This window comes from Pinus tabuliformis, chromosome 1_1 (assembly GCF_031772625.1).
Source record: "Pinus tabuliformis cultivar Carrire ecotype Pingquan chromosome 1_1, CPIR1, whole genome shotgun sequence".
Taxonomy (NCBI): Eukaryota; Viridiplantae; Streptophyta; class Pinopsida; order Pinales; family Pinaceae; genus Pinus; species Pinus tabuliformis.
The window spans coordinates 947,848,351-947,868,585 of NC_142297.1; the positions used below are offsets into that span (position 1 = coordinate 947,848,351).

Below are 20,235 nucleotides of genomic sequence, written 5' to 3' on the forward strand. Positions count from 1 at the left end.
CCTAGTGGCATGAATTAGAAAACTGAAACAATGCATTGAGCCATATAATGTTTTTAAAAAGGCAAACGTTCTGGCAATGGACTAATAAATACATATTTACCTTTGATTGTTTTGGAGCTTGGCTAGAATTAAATCAAGGGTTTTGAGACTTCATTAGGGGTAGAGAATTGGTATTATTGTTGTTGTAGTCTAGTGATTGTCCTTCGGATGAGGCAGAAAAAATCCTGTCATTGGTGGTAAGTATGAACTTTGTATTGGACAGTGCACTGGGTGCCATTTTGATATAATGGATATATTCATGAGCCTACTTTGATCATATGTTGTCTTCTCTCTATATTCTAAAGTTTTGTGTTTGGAAACATGAATGAAAATCTTTAAAATTATGGTTTTTATAAAAAAATCAATATTTAATGTATTTATTACAACAATTGAATCATTGAAATCAAACCGGCTGAGTCGATACTGAGTCGGAGTCGGAGTCGGAGTCGACCCTCGGCCATTTTCAAGTCGCAGTCGGAGTTTTAAAACATTGCTAATTGCTCAAAATGTCCATATTTGCTACAACATTGAGGGCTTTCGCAGGGCCACTGGCTCTCCCAAGTCTTAGAAGGTGAGACTATCGTCATCTGGTCCCTGAATTAGCTGCCATCCCTCATAAGGTGTTGAGGCCAACTTGGGGGTATGCTGGGTCTAGGTTTGTCATCTTGACAAATCATTAAATCCAATGAAAGTGGCACAATGTCCTAGGTGCAGGGGTTGCCATAATACATGTTTGGTATGCTACTACTGCTAGGAAGCCCAAGAGTCTCAACGCTTCACTTGATAGTGCCAATATGCCTCTCTAATGGCGTGGGTACCTATGGAACGGTGCCCTAGACTTGGGTTGTTGAATCGCCTGACAATCGCAACACATATTCTAGTGAAAGCATCTAGTCATTAGGGACAAAAATCATTATTGCATCTAAGTGAGCCAAGCTTAAGTGTCATGGACTATTTAATACTTCAAATAAAGATCCCCTTCCAGAATTAGGGCCTTCAAGACACAATGGTGTTTTTTCTCTAGGTAGGAGTGGCTAAAGGAGAACCCTATTAGGTGTTTTCAGTGCCTAAGGTGTAGTAACATTTCCTTTGTCCACCCTTCAATTGATAGGTGTTAATGAATAATAATGATGACCACAGAGGGGATAAGGTTTCATAGCCAAGTGCCATGGTCAAAGGGACTGGCTAATGGGGGATCCACACCCTCTGTGTATAGAAGTGAGGAAGGAACAATCGTGGATGCATGAGGTACCAACTCGACTTTTGCCTTTCCACCCTTCTTGTGCGCCTTTTACTTTTTCTTGATTTTTCTTTGTATTACTGCTCATAGCTCAAGGATTAGAGCTTGCTTTGAATGATATAGCAATTTTATCACCCATTAATGATGAGTTAGTTTATCGCTCATCGGGGTTGGGACATGTAAGGATTCCTTCTTTTGACTTAATGGATCAACATGTGTTCAGGATCTAGTTGATGGCCCTGATGAGTGTGGTAGAACTCATGCTAGGATTTTGCCCACGTGCTAATATGTATGTCCCTGGCCATATTTTGCATTTTGATATTCTTAATTTATTTTTGTTGTGTTCATGATACATATTTCAGTTTCTTTTAGCTGCATCAATATCCTAGGGCAAGGTTCCCAGGCCCTACCTGGGTATGAGGATGTATTGGTGCCAAGTCCCATAGAACCAATGGTCATTGGAACACGAAGAATGAATGTGAGATGAGGGCTTGTAATGTATGATGGAATTTTGACAGAGGGATGGATGGAACTACACTATTTCAATCAGGGCTTCTCAAGTAGTGCCCCTCCTATATCCATTAGGCCATTAGGGGAGGTTCCATTTGACTAGGATTGAAGATTAAGCTCCCATTTAAGATGAGAGAACAAGATCAGGGTCAAAGCCCATCCTTCTTCCAGATCACCCCATAATCCATATCAAATGCCCAAATACAAACTAGCACAATCACCTGATTGCAAAATGATTAAAGTACCTTTTGAGTGGATGCCCGCCATTGTCCATGTGGTGATGCCGGATGGGTGAGAAGCATATGGCTGATGCAAGTGGCAGAGATAAAATGGTATTTCATCAGCAAGTAGCAGCTGTCAGGGGTTGCTGGTTATGTGGCTGGCCGGCTGGCTGTTCAGAGTAGGAGAAAAGTTTTCTCATATAAGGTTACCGATTTTGGTGGGTAACAGGCATATCAGTGTGTTTCAGTTAGTTAATTTGAGACTGTTACTGGATCTGCTGTGTGTGTGCGCATTAAGTCCAGTGACCAAAAATCTACCACAGGTCAAAAAAATAATGAAGAAAAATTTCACCAATGGAGTCATAGTAAAAGTTTGCATGGACAAATCAAGTAGTTAAATGATAAAAAATAAGACAGTTGAAAAATTTAGATCAATTTGTCCACAAAGAAATATCAAACAGAAAGAAACAATGACTAATCTAGTTATATTTGGAAAGTTATTACAGGTGAAAGTGCAGTGCATGAGTAAAGGAACCAATGCCGATCCGGTTGATAACGTAAATCGGAGTGACACTTATGTTGGAGTATTATCAACTGCTGAATCACTATAATAAACAAATGAAAATATTCTAGCTTGAAAATGAAGACATGGAATAGGTGGATGCATTATCATCATCCAAATGATAAAGAGTAACTGTGACCAGTGGAAGGCTCATTATGATTATAAACAAAATTCTCTATACATATAGAACAACTACAGGTTTGAAAGAGAATGAGGATAAAATCAACACCTTGATGGGAAGCGTATCACAAGAAATCTTGTCCAAACAATTGAGCAACAGAAAGCCCTATTTAACAATGTGAAACATGGAAGGATAGGCCAAACAATTATCTTCCTTTAAATGGGCTGTTTTAATTTGTAGATGCAAGTTTAGCCCTTCAATGTATATAGATGGATCCTTTTCATGCCACTGAACATAAATGCTATGCAGTTTATGTTCTTTATATGATCAATTTGTCTCTATCGTTGAATGCAAATTTTTTTTGCCTCAGCTGGATGAATTTGACAGCAATTTGCTAAATTTTTTGAGGTGGATTTACTAAGTAGTTTTACCGGTCTCTTTTGAATTTTTATTGACTCCCTTGTGTGACTCTTCTCTTGAGGTAACTGAGTTGAGTTTAACCTGACAAGAAGTCATATTTGGGAGTTTGTCTCTCACATAGGAATTGCACTCTCAAGTTCCACGAGTTAGATTGATTCTTGCAAGTCAGAGTGACACTGGTTATAAAAGGTACATATGAGAAAAACTCATTTTGCTTGATTTATTAACCTAATTTCACAACAGAAGACTCAGAGACCTATGAACTGTGCAGAATTCATGGCATTTTGTAGCATGTGCTATAATCTAGGTATTTTGAGATGAGGTATTATTGATGATTTTCATTATAAGGGTATGGGAAGCGTTCAAATTAATGAAAAAGATACCTTCAGTCTTAAACCTTGTGTGTTTCTGTTAATATATTTTCCTTTCTTGAGTCAACTCCTGGGTTTTCTTGTGTTCGTATCAATTCTTACACTGAAGGTTTGCTGACCTCTGAGTCATGACTGGTAGCTTTGGTCTTATGTTGCTGAATTACTGTTACATTTTCATGATGTTAGCAAATGTTTACCTGTTTCAGAACTCATGTTTGTGCATGATAGCATTTATGCGAAATGTAATATTTTTTCCATTTGTTGGTTGTTATCACTCAGTGTCACGAAGTAATTTATACTTCCTGAGTGCTTGATATTATTATTGCACTCTTGTCATGGGTCGTGTTAACTTGTTTTCTTTATGAAGCTTTTATTCACATAGAAGAGTTTGCATTTATTTCTATGCTTTATTAATCTTGGTCATTTTGTTTCTTCTTGCAGATGGGGTCCTTTGAACATGTTCAAATTCGCATTCAAAAGTTTCTTGGCATTATTGGAGGTCAGAGTCATCTTTTGGTTCCAGATATTGATCTTCTACAAGTATCTGGTGTCGGTGGCTTGGCTTGGGATACAGTAAATCAAGTGAAGTTTACTGTTCCCTTTCGTGAAACAAAACCTGATATATGGCTTGGTATGATTTATATCTTTTATCTGATTTTTTTGGTCTACTCTTTCTTCTAATAAATGTGCGCATGGATGATGTTTTAATTCGTAGAAGAATCGTGGTTGTTTTCAATGCATTTGCTGACCTGGAATAATTGTTATCCTTCCATAATGTCTAACACTAAAACTTTTAATGTGGTTTGAGGGGCTATCTTGGCCCTTCAAAGAACGCTTAATTGTATGTAAAGAACAAGAAGAAAACGATCTGTATTTAACGAATTTGATATTTAATCATATATCAAAAGGAAAGGAAAAAGGAATATTTTGGACAAGAAATCAATGCACTTCAAAAGTGGGCAGGCTACATTAGTGGCAGGCGGCCGTACATACAAATATCAAAATTACATTTATGATGACCGAACCTAGTTACATTTCCTTCAACACTCCCTCTTAATTTGGGAGGTATTCATACAACATTACGAGGTGTTTGGCAATTTTCAATCTTGAAGAATTCGGATAAGAGAAATCGGATTAGCAATCCATCTTTTATAGCATCATATCCGTCAGCATTGTCATAGTGTAAGGCCTTGACTAACAACTCCATCTCATTGTGAGACCATGAACTACAATGCTGGCAAGACCAATGATTTATAGACACCTTCATCATTGTCTCTCAAGGTACATACCCACTTGGGTGTTCTCCGAGTATGACTTTCTTGGACTATTCTTATCTTGGGTTCCCAACCCTCAAAGACTATTGGTCCTCTTGTCTACTCTTATCTTGGATGCCCTACACATGCTAAAAGAGTATCAATTGCCAGATAATTAGCTAATCCTCCCATTCTTTCTTCCCAAGAGAAGACAAGAATGTTGTGTCTATCTTGTGTTTACATTTCCATTCATGGCCTTCATCTAGACTTATGGCTGTTAGTCCTAGTCTAGTGCATGACCTATGAAATGGAAAACACAATTTTCACTCCTTTGTAATAAGGGGTGATTCAAAAACTCCCTCTTGATTAGGGACTTGTCAGAGCTCCCTCTTAACTGGGGACTCTTTCCTTCATCAACAACTTCTTCTTCATGGGTCCTTCAGCTGCTTGATCTCCTTCCTATCTTGATGTCATGAAGTGTTTGTTCGAACTTCTTCTAGGTAGGGCACCATCCATCGATCACTTTCCTTCTTGGTTTGTCATGTCATTGCTTCGTGGAGAGTGATTATTAGGTTTTCTTGTCATCTTGTCCATGCTTCAGAATACTCTTCTCATGGATGCTTCATAGTACCTACTAGGTTACATACTTTGACCTAGTAGCCCATCATGACTTTATTATGATATTGCTTCAACATTGTTTTTTGTTGGATGGTTTCTTCATCACGACATCTTCGTAGAGTAGAATCAATTATCTACATCTTTATATCTCCAAGGCCTTCATAGGTGTCAAGGGTCATTTCTTCCTTTATCAGAGTTGTCCTGCCTTCTTTCGGGAGATATATTCCAAGGCATCTTGTCAGATAGTGATTCTTGGTGATCATGGTGTTCTTCACATGCTTGATCTCTTTCTTCATTTGCTTCTTCTCAGATAGATAGGTCAACCATCTAATGCTTCTTGTGAGAGCATTCCTTCATTGTTTGATTTTTGGACTTGTCAGCATTTCTTCTTGCTTTTTAGTCAGCAATCTTATGCTCCTTGTGTGAGCATATTCTTTTGTTGACCTTGATTTCATTGTGGTACATGCCTTAGAGCATGTTCTTGGTGAAAGAGATTCTTTAATGCTTGATCATGTAATAGAACTATACCCATGACTTAATAACATACACATGATAACTTAAACTTTGATGCATACATACCTCATCTTGATTCTCCTTTGATCATCCTTTGGTGTGGCCCTTCTTGCTTCATCTTAGCTTGCCTGCATATCATTCTTTTCTTAAAACCCATGAATGGGATTCCCAATGAGACATCTGCTTTGGTCCATAAACCTTCTTTTGAAGATTCCATCATAGGATCTTAAAGATCCTTGCCTTGCAAATGTTTCCTTTCTTTTGATGATGTAGGTCTTCTAAGATTCTTATCATGATCAGTTTTCTTTCATAATGTATGAGGTCCTATACTAGGTATGCTTCTTCTACATGAATATCTTGAGCTATATTTGCCATGCTTCTGTATTCTAGAAGATATTTCTACTTATGCATTTTTGTTCTTATCATAAATGCTACATCTACATGAGTATCTAGAACTCTGTACATCATGCTGCTAGATTCTAGAGCATGATTCTAGCCACGCAATTTTGATTTATTCCTACATGCTCCTATCCTACTCAAAACTTTGAAAGAAGTCTAGAAGTAAAGAGTTTGACCTAGTCATAGTAGAGATCCGAAGGATCTTCCTTCTTTTGCTTCTTTCCTTCTTCTTTCATTTCTTGAGTTATGTGAGATTCTTTCCTCTTGCTTTTGTTGTTGTTGTCCTTCTTAAGCTTAGGACAATTCCTTTTGTAATGTCCATATTCTTGGTATCCAAAGCATTGGATCTTGGACTGTTAGGATATTCCGACACATAGGATATAGTTAAGTTCAACTTGGTCTAGTGTAGAGTTAGGTAAAGTGTGTTTCTTTACCGTTGTACATTTTGTAACTTACAATCCGACGGTCACGATATGTAGTGATCCGACGGTTCATTCTCTCCTCGGTATTACCGACATTTGATCCGTGGCTTGACACCCGATTGGTCCATGAGTTCTATTTAAAGCGCATGGAGGGTCATTGTTCGGGTAATCCGTGCATGAGAGAAGCTTATGTAAATTTTTATTCTTTGATTAATAAATTGCCTGTAGTACCCACGTTGGGACAGGCCGTGCACTGTTTCCCTCTTTGAGGGTTTTAACCACGTCAAAAATACTGGTGTATTGATCTGTGATCTGGTTGTGAGCGGTGTCCTTTTGGTATTCTTTCTGAGGAACTTACCCTGTAAATTCCTACATGGTATCGGAGCTATTTGAGGGTCGCGTCCGTTGGTGATCCAAATCTGAAGCCGGTAGAACTGCATGCGCCTGTCGTTTCCTAGATCTGCTGTTTCTGACTGCTTTCGGGCCGAGAGGACTGCTCTGTTGCGTTCGGAGCATCTGTTCCAGTGAGGAACCCCTTTCGTTTCACGCGAAAAAGGTTTCCGGTAGCCCTAGCTGCGTCATTTTTCAGATCGAGAGGGAAAAAGAGCTTTCTCAAGGCAAGCACACAAACCAAGGCCCCCCCCCTCTCTCTCTCTCTCTCTCAAATTTTTTGTATAGATCAATTGGTTCAAAGCTATTTTAAGAGAGTAGAGGTCGTGGGTTCAAGTCTCCATTTTGTGGGGGCGGATTTTTTCATTCCCGCACATTCGCGCACTTTGCCGGCAACGTCAACAATTTTTTTTTTTCAAAAAGCCATAACTTCTTCATCCGGAAGCCTTTTTCAGAGCCGTTTTTTTTAAAACCGCCTATTTTTTCGAGATCTATCCATTGGAACACTTACTTTCAGCATCTTCAGCTTCAGTTTTTTTAAAAATGGAAAGTCCATGCCAAGTCATTCTTGACAGCACTAACTACTTCCAATGGGTAGCCTACATGGAAGATTTACTTAGAAGTAAAGGTCTCTTCAGAATAGCTACAGACCAAGAGAAGAAACCAAAAGATGAAGACAAGGCTGCAAAATGGGAAAATAGACAAGATCAAGCACGTGGTTTGATAGGGATGTCTATTTCTCCTGATCTTAGATTCCACATTGCAGAATTTGAGACTCCTCATGAAGCATTAGAAAAACTCGCTAAAGTTTTTGGGATTAAAAATGAAATTAGAGCCCATCAACTTGAAAATGAGTTGCTTACTTTGGATCCTAATAATTTTTTCTTGCATTGAAGATTTCTTGTCCAAATTCAAGACCCTTAGATATCTCTTGGAAGGTGTTAAAGTTAAGAAAGAAGATGGTAACCTTATTTATTCCATCCTTACTAAGTTGGGACCAGCCTACTCTGTATTTGTTTCCACTTTCCATTCTACAAGGGAAGCTTTCATTTGTCAAGGAAAAGACTACAAGGCCCCTTCCTTTGACTCCTTTTGTGATTCCTTAATAAGAGAACAAGAAAAACTCTTACACCTTGGTCTTCTTAATCTTGGAAACTCTTCCACGAAAGCGTTAGCCGCCCAGCAGCAACCAAATTCAAAGAATTCTAAGAAGTCATATCCTCAAAAGAATGGTCCTAAACCAACTCAGCCTCAAAATGAAAGATCATTTCAGCAAAATGATAAGACCAATAAAAAAAAATGGAAGAAGACTGATAGACATTGTAACTTTTGTAATCGAGATGGCCACTTAGAATCTAAATGCTTTAAGAAGATGGAAGCCTTGGAAGCCGCAATGAAGAAACATAACATCCATGTGGAGCCTACTTCAACTTCAACTTCCGGAATGGCACTTTCTGCATGTCGTTGTCAATCATCTCAGTCTGGTTATGCATTAAATGTATCTTCTTCTTCTTCTCATTCTCATGAGTGGCTCATTGATTCTGGAGCCTCTTATCACATGGCCAAAAACCAAGCCATGTTTTCTTCTTTAAATGATTGTAACACCAAAAATATATATGTTGGTGATGATAGATCTCTTAATGTTGTAGGGACTGGAACTGTTCATCTAGACAATGGTCAGTTTAATGATGTATTATGTGTTCCAACCTTATCCTGCAACCTTCTATCTGTCTATCAGATAACTCATTCAGGTGATGGTAAAATTGTTGAATTTTCACCTCATGATGTTGTAATCAAGGATCTAAAAGATCCTAAACAGATTCTAGCTACTGGTCTTGCTGATGATTCCACAAGGTTGTATAAGTTTCACAACTTTGGGTCGTCAAATCTTCCCTCAGTATTTGTTGCTCATAATGATGAAGTGAGCAAACTTTGGCATGAGCGATTTGGTCACTTAAACTATCGCTCCCTTCAGCATCTATGTAAAGAAAATATGGTGACAGGTCTTCCTATGGTATCTTGCAGAGATGGTGTTTGTTCCGGATGTGTACTCGGAAAACATCATCGGGACAGTTTTGACAAACGTGCCTCTTGGCACGCCTCAGCCCCTTTACAGCTTGTGCACAGTGATTTATGTGGTCCTCTTCCTGTTGCTTCATTCTCTGGCTGCAAGTACTTCTTAACTTTCATTGATGATTTCTCCAGACGCACTTGGGTATACTTCTTAAAACTCAAGAGCGAAGTATTTAACACATTTTTGGCCTTCAAAGCCTTTGTTGAAAAACAATCTGGACATCAAATTCTTAAGCTAAGAACTGATAATGGTGGAGAATATGTTCAAAACACATTCATCAACTTTTGCACCGAAAAAGGAATTCAAATGCAACATACTGTTCCATACACTCCACAACAAAATGGTGTAGCTGAAAGGAAAAATCGCACCATAAAGGAAATGGCTAATTGTATGCTGCAATCTAAAGGACTCAGTCTTAGTTTTTGGGCCGAAGCAATTAATTGTGCAAATTATATAATCAATCGCACTCCTACTAAGGTTCTAGAGAATATCACTCCAGAAGAAGCTTGGAGTTCCATTAAACCAGATGTAAGTCACTTTCGTGTGTTTGGAAGTGAAGCATGGGCCCATATTCCAGATGAAAAGCATAAAGCTTTAGAACCTAAGAGTAAGAAATGTACTTTTGTTGGATATTCAGAAGATGTAAAAGGTTATAGACTTATTCCATTTAAGTCCAAAAATGTTATCATTAGAAGAGATGTAAAATTTGATAAAAATAAATCGGCCTGCGAGCCTAGTCCGGCGGATGTGCCACCTCTTCCTATCTCTTCTACTTTTGAAAACATTTCTTCTTCAGATGATGAAAGCGAGGATGATAATCCTCCCCCACCTTCTCAGGATCCTCAACTTCCAAGATGGGTCCGTGCTACTCGGGATGCAGCAGGTGATCTTGCCGATGATCCTACAGATCAGCGACGTACACGTTCTCAGTTTGAAAGAGCCTCTTCTTTACTGGCTCAAGCTCCAGTAAATCATGATCCTGACACTTTTGCAGAAGCTTCAGGCCATCCACATTGGGAAGCAGCTATGAATGAAGAATATCATTCATTGATGACAAATGATACATGGGATCTTGTTCCTCTACCAAAGGGACGCAAACTTGTTAGATGTAAATGGGTTTATAGAACCAAGTATGGACCAGATGGGAAAATTGATAAACATAAAGCTCGTCTCGTTGCTAAGGGATTTTCATAGGTTGAAGGCATTGACTACACTGAAACCTTCTCCCCTGTTGCCAAAATGAACTCTATCCGCCTTGTTCTTTCCCTTGCTGCCTCTTTAAAATGGGAAGTCCATCAGATGGATGTTAAATCTGCCTTCTTGCATGGGGACTTGCAGGAAGAAATCTATATGGAACAACCCATTGGCTTCATACAAACAGACTCCAGCCTTGTTTGTCGACTTAAGAAATCCCTTTATGGCCTCAAGCAAGCTCCTCGGGCTTGGTATGCCAAAATGGATAGCTTTCTTTTAGAATCTGGCTTTTCTAGGTGTCATTCTGACAATACTGTCTACACCAAGAAAGTGGGCAACTCTCTTATCATCCTTGTTCTTTATGTTGATGATCTTATTCTTACTGGTAGTGATCCCAACCTTGTAAACCATGTGAAGTCCAGCCTTAAAAAGAAATTTGAAATGACAGACTTAGGACACTTACACTATTTTCTCGGTCTTCAAGTCTTGCAATCCAAGGAGGGTATTTTCCTTTCCCAGTCCAAGTATGCTTGTGATATTCTTCGTCATTTTCACATGGAAGATTGTAAGCCAGCCCCTTCTCCCTTTCAGTCTGGAGTCAAACTTTCAGTCTCTTGTACTTCTCCTGAAGTTGATGCTACCTTATACCGTCAACTTGTAGGAAAACTCTTGTATTTAACCCATACTCGTCCTGATCTTTCCTTTGCTGTTGGCCTTGTTGCTCGTTTTATGCAAAACCCCCGTGAAAGTCATTGGAAAGCAGCTAAAAGAATACTTCGTTATGTTCGAGGTACAGTACAGTTTGGGATTCATTACAACGCCAAAGCAGCTCCTCTGTTAGTTGGTTTCACTGATTCTGATTGGGCTGGTGACCCTGATGATCGGAAGTCTACTGCCGGTTATGTCTTCACTCTTGGTTCAGGACCTATTACATGGGCTTGTAAGAAACAGGCTGCCATTTCTCTTTCGTCAGTAGAAGCAGAGTATCGTGGTGCCGTGGAAGCTAGTAAGGAAGCCTTGTGGCTTCGTCAGATCCTATCAGAGTTTGGCTTTGAGCAACAGCATCCAACCACACTTTGGTGTGATAATCAAAGTGCCATTCAGCTATGCAAAGATCCAGTCCAACATCAGCGCAGCAAACACATTGAACTACACATGCACTTCATCAGAAAGCTCATTCATGACCATGTTCTTGAAGTGCAATATTGTCCAACAGATGATCAGGTTGCAGACATCTTCACAAAGGCTCTCACAGAGGCGAAGTTCACTAAACTTCGATATATGCTTGGAGTTCAGGATGTCACTAAGGGGGGATAGGCTCTAGTGCCTCCTTCCTTCTCCTATTGTGTCATATTTGTAAATCCTTCAATCCTATCCCAAGTTGTTCTTAAGGGGGGATGTTAGGATATTCCGACACATAGGATATAGTTAAGTTCAACTTGGTCTAGTGTAGAGTTAGGTAAAGTGTGTTTCTTTACCGTTGTACATTTTGTAACTTACAATCCGACGGTCACGATATGTAGTGATCCGACGGTTCATTCTCTCCTCGGTATTACCGACACTTGATCCGTGGCTTGACACTCGATTGGTCCATGAGTTCTATTTAAAGCACATGGAGGGTCATTGTTCGGGTAATCCGTGCATGAGAGAAGCTTATGTAAATTTTCATTCTTTGATTAATAAATTGCCTGTAGTACCCACGTTGGGACAGGCCGTGGACTGTTTCCCTCTTTGAGGGTTTTAACCACGTCAAAAATACTGGTGTATTGATCTGTGATCTGGTTGTGAGCGGTGTCCTTTTGGTATTCTTTCTGAGGAACTTACCCTGTAAATTCCTACATGGACATGTCTTTGTTATTTGTTCTTCATGGACCAAACTTGCCAAATTTACCCTTTCTTTTGGCCATGGTAGCAGATGCTTAGTCCTTTGATCCCACATCTTCTTTTGCCTTAAGTCTGGTTTCCTCTGTTCTGCATAGAGGCCACATTTCACTAAGAGTGGTTGCTTCCTTCTTAGCATATATGCTAGATGTGAAGTTTCCCCACTCTTCAAGTAGAGCATTGAGTACTACAGTTGTCATCTCTCTGTTAGACATGAATTCCCCAAGCTCTTGAAGTTGGTATCTCATTTAAGAGATTTTCATGAAGTAGGGAGCTATTCCTTCCTTTATTATCTTCATCTTGTATAATTCATTTCTCAGAGATATTACTTCTCCAGTTGATACCGAGAATAAATCTACTAGCTTATCATAAATTTCTTTTGATGTCTCAAACTTGGAGACATAGGAATGAGAGAGTCTTTGACTAATTCTATTAGAATCCTTTGAGCTCCTGTCTCATTCTTATTGTACTTGGCTAAGGCTTGAGTCTGTTCCTTAGCAGGGATAGTGATATTCCCTTTAACATGCTTTAAGAGTTCATTCTTCTTGAGTAGTAGATCAATCCTCTTCTTCCATGCAAGAAGGTTATTGGTACCTACCAATTTATTGCTTTCCTTGCAAAAAGTCATTGATATATATTCAGAAGAGGACATGTACTTGATAGATTTTGAGATGTAATGGATTTGCTTCCTCCTTGAAGGCTTGATGGTTTGTGTTCCCTGGATCTTGATGTTCTTCAAGTTGCCTTCTCCAAGTGGACTTGCTTGGTGATAATGGTTTCTTGAAGACTTGTAGCTTGATGTAGGTTCTGCTTCAATCTGCTCTTCTTTGTAGGTGCCTTTATGTAAGGCTCTTCTTCTAGCTTTGTAGACCTCCTTGATGAATGATGGATTGTAGACCCTTCTTGTCCTTGAGGTGATTGAGACTTCTAGGCTTGATGCTTCAACTTTGTAGATGCTTCTACTTGATAACTGTTCTTAAGTTGCCCTTTCCTTGATGTGTCACCTTAGCTCTGATACCATGTCGAAGAATCTAGGGCAAAGTAGTGTAAAGTGATTCTTCATTACTTCATAATCATTTGTGATGCACTTTGACAATTTATCTTCTTCTTCTTATTAGTGTGTGTGTTTCATCAAACTGCTACCAAAACAAAATAACAATGTTAAAATTGGCAACTAGGGCCAAACTCCATGTGGGTCATCTTATTTATGGCCGCTGATATTTTTCTTGGATCCCTCTCATCGAGAGGTGTAGGATTGATCTAAAGATCATTCGATTCTCCAAATAACCCACACATGTGCTCCACGATGTAGTATAAAAAGAGGTGACTTGATAGTCATTTCTATACACATTTCTCTCCACTTGCTTTGGGTTTTAGTGGAAGAGAGATCTAGGAGGAGGATGCCCTAGCCGTAGTCCTAAAGGATGTTCTAGCCGTAGTCTGCCCTATCCAAGAGGACACAATCAAGTCAGGAAGAAGAGAAGCCCTAACGCTATCAAGGAGGATAGCCCTAACCTATACGCTGGTCTCTACGCAGTCTAGAAGGAGACCTATAGCCCTATACGCTGGTCCCTACTAAGATGTAGTCAAGGAGGATAACAACATGCCCTAGCCGCAACATAAGGAGGCTGGAACAACATGGAATAGGAGGATTGTTTTGGGGTCCGAGTTGCCCTAATGGAGGCCGAGTATGTGGTGTGCTAGGCCAAGCCCTTAAGGGCTAAACGCTGTTGGTTTATGGCTTGTTTCAGGGTGAAGAAGGGTGAAGGAGGGCCGAGTTCCCTTGCTAGAAGAGCTGCAGTCATAGCACTGAATTGAGGGCACTTTGGAAGGGTGCAAATCCATGGAAGGGCAGCTGCAACCCTACATAGTCTTGCTGTAGGGTGCTGCTGTAATTACGAGTAGGCCGAAGTTGTTAAATAGGGCTAGACTGTCCAGAACCATAACAAGAAGGGTTAGCCTCCTAACAAAGGGCAATCACACTCCTTAACAACAGATCTAGGCAGAATTGAAGGCATGATATGGGACTATAATGATGCCCTAACCAGGCATACGTGGCAGCATAGGAGTGGATCACGAACAACGAGCCAGTACATACATGTATGGTATGCTGACAGCTAGATAAACGGGATAGCTAGGCATGGTGCTTGGTACAACAAACAGTGGGACAACAAGCAATTAGAGGAGCAACAATGGATGGATGACATTGCAACAAAGGCACAATTGGAACAACTGTATTTGTGGCAGCAAGGCTACAATTGGGACAGTAGCTAAGACATGGCAGCAAATGCACAATTGAGACAACAGCTATGACATGGCAACAAAGGCACAATTGGAACAACTGCAATGACATGTGGCAGCAAGGCTACAATGGGACAACAACAAAAGAATGATCCAACAAACTCATTAGGACAACATCAAGGTACAACATGCCACCTGGGACAACAACAAGCATGGTGCTGTAAGCACATGAGACATCTTGTATGACAACATGGTTCAGCATACCACATGGGACAACAATGTGGCAACATGGTGCAACAGTGGCACATGGGTGCAACATAATGATGAGGAGCAGCACAATGATAGGTGCAGCATGGTGATGCAGTAACTGGGGAGAATCAGTTGAAGCATCATGTCTTCCACTGAGTTCAACTACCTCATGTATCATCTTCTTAGAGATCATCTATGTTCTTATTTAGATAAGCCAAAGTGTTGACTTCTGTTGTAAATGTACTATCTCTTTCTCTCTGCTGAACTATTGAAGAACATATAAGAAGAATTGATCAAGGGTTTCCCCACATTGGGGTTTGTCCTTGGCTAGCACGACATCTTGTGTCCTCTTGTATTGGCTTGTTTTCTGCGATTTATGTTTATGTTCTATCTATAGTTTACTTTAATACTGATGTGATTGCTAATCTGGAAAAGATATTGAGCTAGCTGTGAAAATTGAAATAAATTGCTCTAAGAATAGAACATACCTAAAATTAACATGGTATTTGAGCTAAGGTGAAGACAAAGCCCAAGCAAGAGTGAAAGAGAAATCCCTGAAGACAGTTGGGAAAGGACAAAAGGATCAGTGGATTCCTCATCCCTCTTCAAATTCACCAAGGGTGAAAGTCGAAGTAGAGTATATTATCAGAATGGCGTAGCGGAAGCTTTTGATGGCCTACCTAAAGATCACTTCAATGGGATGTTCGGATCTAAGGGTGGAAGGAAAGGCAAACGCCTTGTTTGTGATAAGTTCAGCCATTATGCAAAGGAGTGTCCGAATGGTAGGGACACATCACTTGATGACGATAATAATCATTCCAAGGACATCTTCAATGATCAGAGGAATGACAGGTAATGCAGGTCCTTAAGAAAACGACCGACTCTTCAAGAAAGCAAGGAACCCTAGGTATGAAGAATCAAATGTTGTTTATGAAAAGATAAATAAGCGTTATCTTGTATTGGCCCTCTCCTTCAGACTCTTTGGGAATCTGGCTTATTGATTGTAGTGCTTCAAGGCACTTCATTAGATAGAACGATGCTCTCTCTAATTTGTTAGAGATGGAAATCATGGGATTATACTTGGAGTCGATGCCACCTATCCCGGAAAGGGTGTAGGGAATGTTCCCCCTCAATTGAATAAGGGTAACTCGATTCATTTACGAGAATTTCTTTATGTACCTGATCACAAGAAGAACTTAGTGTCCATTTTGGCAATGGAAGTCAAAGGTTTTAGGGTGGCATTCATCGATGGAAAGGTACGTGTTTGAAAATAGAACTTTCAAAGCTGCTTTTACTCATGGGTTCAGGGTTGGCAATTTGTATCAAGTCGCAGGATGGTCCATTGGGGTCCATGTAAATTGACATATCTCACCTATAGCACCGGAGGTCTACTTATGGGGCTCTACCCGATGTGAGTTAAATGGTGACAGGGATGCCTGAATTCAAGAAATGCATGAAGGTACAAGTCTGAGATGTATCGAAGGATAATCTTACAAGGCGTCCATTCCCCTCATGTAGTAGGTTCATAGGCTTGGAACAACCCGAGGGGTTCGAGATTCATCCGGAATCTCATGTATGCAACCCTCTATGGCTTAGTTTGAGAGGATTGATAGCTGTCTAATGAAACTGAGATTCACTAGGAGTGAAGCCGATCCAAACCATTGCTTGAAGGTTGTGGATGATAGACCTCTCATACTGGCACCTTGTGAGGACGACCTCTTTCTGACAGGTGCAGACCCTCTTATTTGCAAAAGTAAGAGGGAGTTGGATTCTGCATTTGGAATGGTGAACTGCAAGCCCGTGACTACCTCGATGGAGCTTAACTTTCAAAGTTATGTGGTAGTGATGCCAAACCAGATTTGCGAAATGCCTCTGAGTTTCATAAACTCATTTGCATTGATGTTCTTGGTGAACTTCCGTCTGGATATATGTTTTACAGTTAGCATGTTGGGCTCATATTTTGGTTGAGCCTTACTAGATTAGTGCTAAGAATCTTCTGAAATATCTTCAGGGCACAATCTCTCATGGATTGAAATACACCACTAGAAATATGAAAATGCATGATTATTCGAATGCTGATTGGGCAGGCAGTGTGGAGAACACTTCTGAGTGCGGATTCTCTTTGGGTTCTACTCGATATCTTGGATGAGCAAGAAGCAGAAGACGGTTGCTTTGAGCACCACTGAGACCGAATACATAGCTACGAGTATGATCTCGTGTGAAGCTGCCTGGTTGTGGAAGCTCTTCAGTGAGCTGTTTGTACACATGATGGATACCTCCGTGATCTTCTGTGTTAACCAGGGGGGATTCGATTGTTGAGGAGTCCCGTATTCTATGATTGCTCCAACATATAGACATCAGATACTACCTTATCTGGGATATGGTACGTCAATGAGCAAGGAGGCTCCATTGCATTGAAATTGATGTACAGGTCGAAGCCCCAGGGAAAGGTCAAATTTGTGACTTTCCCGAACGACTTAAAGTCGTTAAGAGACCCTCTTATGAAAGGTCTTGCGTGATGCATGCATTGAACTTTGGGAGCTCCGGGGGGCTTGGGGTACTTCTTGGAGGAACAAGCGACCATAGGGCGACTCACCCTCCCCTAATGGTGCGCTGTGTACAGGGTGAATTGCTTAGCCTTCCCTTGTGATACCTCGTGGCGACTTAGGGATAGGATGAGTGGTTCTCCTGTCGAGGCATCCTACCCAATGCAGTCTGGGACTCATGGGAAGTACCTCTCATCTGGCCAATGAACAGGGAAATGGGGTTAGGGACCATAGTAGTACTATCGATGTGTGCATCGATGTATCATTGTACTCCCTATGCTAGGATGACCTCCATTGATCTAGGATCAATGAAATTGATCTGGGATGAGTATGAGTGGTTTGAGACACTCCCTTTTGATATTGATCTAGGATCAATTGGAACTGACTTTGGGTCAGTAAGAGTGACATAACTCACTCTCTTGGAACTGATCTAGGGTCAGTAAGAGTGGTATGACACACTCTCTTCATATGGAATTGAATTCGGGTCCATAGAGAATGGTATGAGACATTCTCGAGCAATTCTTCTTCTTCATGGTCCAGTAGAGCAGAACAGAGCTCAGCAGAGCAGTGCAGGGCGCTGATGGCGGAGATAGTACAGTCGGACAAATGGATCAGTGGATGGAGTTCTCCCTAGTTGAGAGGGAGTGTTAAAATTGGCAACTAGGGCCAAACTCCATGTGGGTCATCTTATTTATGGCAGCCGATATTTTTCTTGGATCCCTCTCATCGAGAGGTGTAGGATTGATATAAAGATCATTCGATTCCGATAAGTATTCATGGACTTATGAATTTAATTGTTTCATAAGACAATTCGTCAAGGTCGGCCAACAACCAAATAACCCACACATGTGCTCCACGATTTAGTATAAAAGGAGGTGACTTGATAGTCATTTCTACACACACTTCTCTCTTCGTTTCTCTCCACTTGCTTTGGGTTTTAGTGGAAGAGAGTTCTAGGAGGAGGATGCCCTAGACGCAATCCTAAAGGATGTTCTAGCCACAGTCTGCCCTAACCAAAAGGATGCAGTCAAGTCAGGAAGAAGAGAAGCCCTAACGCTATCAAGGAGGATAGCCCTAACCTATATGCTGGTCTCTACGCAATCTAGGAGACCTATAGCCTTATACGCTGGTCCTACTAAGATGTAGTCAAGGAGGATAACAGCATGACCTAGCTGCAACATAAGGAGGCTAAAACAACATGGAATAGGAGGATTGTTTTGGGGTCCGAGTTACCCTAATGGAGGCCGAGTATGTGGTGTGCTAGGCCAAGCCCTTATGGGCTAAATGCTGTTGGTTTAGGGCCTGTTTCGAGGTGAAAGAGGGCTGAGTTCCCTTACTGGAAGAGTCGTAGTCATAGGATTGATTTGAGGGCAATTTGGAAGGGTGCAGATCCATGGAAGGGCAGCCGCAACCCTACACAGTCTTGTTGTAGGGTGCTGTTGTAATTATAGGCAAGCCCAAGGTGTTAAAGAGGGCTAGACTGCCCAGAACCACAACAAGAAGGGTCAGCCTCCTAACAAAGGGCAACCACACTCCTTAACAACAAATCTGGGCAGAATTGAAGGCAGGATATGGGACTGTAATGATGCCCTAACCAGGCCTACGTGGCAGCATAGGAGTGGACCTCGAACAGTGAGCCAGTACATACATGTATGGTATGTTGGCAGCTAGATAAATGGGACAGCTAGGCATGGTGCTTGGTACAACAAACAGTGGGACAACAAGCAATCAGAGGAGCAACAATGGATGGCTGACATGGCAGCAAAGGCACAATTGGAACAACTGCAATTGTGGCAGCAAGGCTACAATTGGGACAACAACTAAGACATGGTAGCAAAGGCACAATTGGGACAACAACTATGACATGGCAGCGAAGGCACAATTGGAACGATTGCAATGACATGTGGCAGCAAGGCTACAATGGGACAACAACAAAAGCATGATGCTGCAAACTCATTAGGACAACAACAAGGTACAACATGCCACCTGGGTAAGCAGCAAGCATGGTGCTGTAAGCACATGAGACATGTTGTATGACAACATGGTTCAACATACCACATGGGAGAACAGTGTGGCAACATGGTGCAGTAGTGGCACATGGGTGCAACATGGTGCAACACGGTGAGGTGCAGCATGATGATGAGGAGCAACACAATGATAGGTGCAGCATGGTGATGGAGTCACCTGGGAGAATCAATTGAAGCAACATGTCTTCAACTGAGTTCAACAACCTCATGTATCATCTTCTTAGAGATGATCTATGCTCTTATTTAGATAAGTCAAAGTGTTGACTTCTATTGTAAATTTACTATCTCTCTCTCTCTGCTGAACTATTGAAGAACATATAAGAAGAATTGATCAAGGGTTTCTCCACATTGGGGTTTGTCCCTGGCTAGCGCCACATCTTGTGTCCTCTTGTCTTGTGTTGTCTTCTGCGATTTATATTTATGTTCTATATGCAGTTTAATACTGATGTTATCACTAATCTGGAAAAGATATTGAGCTAACTGTGAAAATTGAAATAAATTGCTCTAAGCATTGAACATACCTAAAATTAACAAACAAGAACACAAAGTTTGGCTCTCTGCTAGGGACAAAACCTCTCCACTCTTGAGAGGAAAACCCTTGGTAAGTTTTCTCTTATTGAAGCTTCATCTTGAACAACTGCCAAACCCTAGACCCTTGGCTAAGGGATCCATCAAGCACAAGTCAAGTCTTCACTCCCTTCTACACCGTATACCCTGGCACTTCTTCCGGCGGTTCTTCCGACACTTTATTTCCCGACACTTCGTCCTCCTACTTCTGACACTTCGTTCTTCTTGCAACTTGTTAGTAACCTTGTTGCGCTTGCTTTAGAGAAGATACTTTTGATGAGACCCTTCTTCTTATGATGGTTCCTTTCTTCTCTTCACTAATCAACTAATTTGGATGATTGTAATGTAGGGCTGTTATGACTGCAGGAAGAGATTTG

The 20,235-nt window shown here is 40.8% G+C and overlaps 1 protein-coding gene across 2 annotated transcripts in view; it reads left to right on the plus strand.

The window, feature by feature from the left end:
• LOC149217625 (uncharacterized) overlaps nt 1–20,235 on the plus strand; it is a 283,620-nt gene that overhangs the window by 24,309 nt on the left and 239,076 nt on the right. Inside the window, exon 2 of one of the 2 annotated variants that reach the window (XM_089393009.1) lies at nt 3,926–4,115. In XM_089393009.1, the coding sequence (XP_089249135.1) occupies nt 3,926–4,115 (190 nt within the window). Of the gene's footprint in view, nt 1–3,925; nt 4,116–20,235 lie in introns of those variants that run through there. The other variant, XM_089393010.1, reaches the window with a different exon arrangement.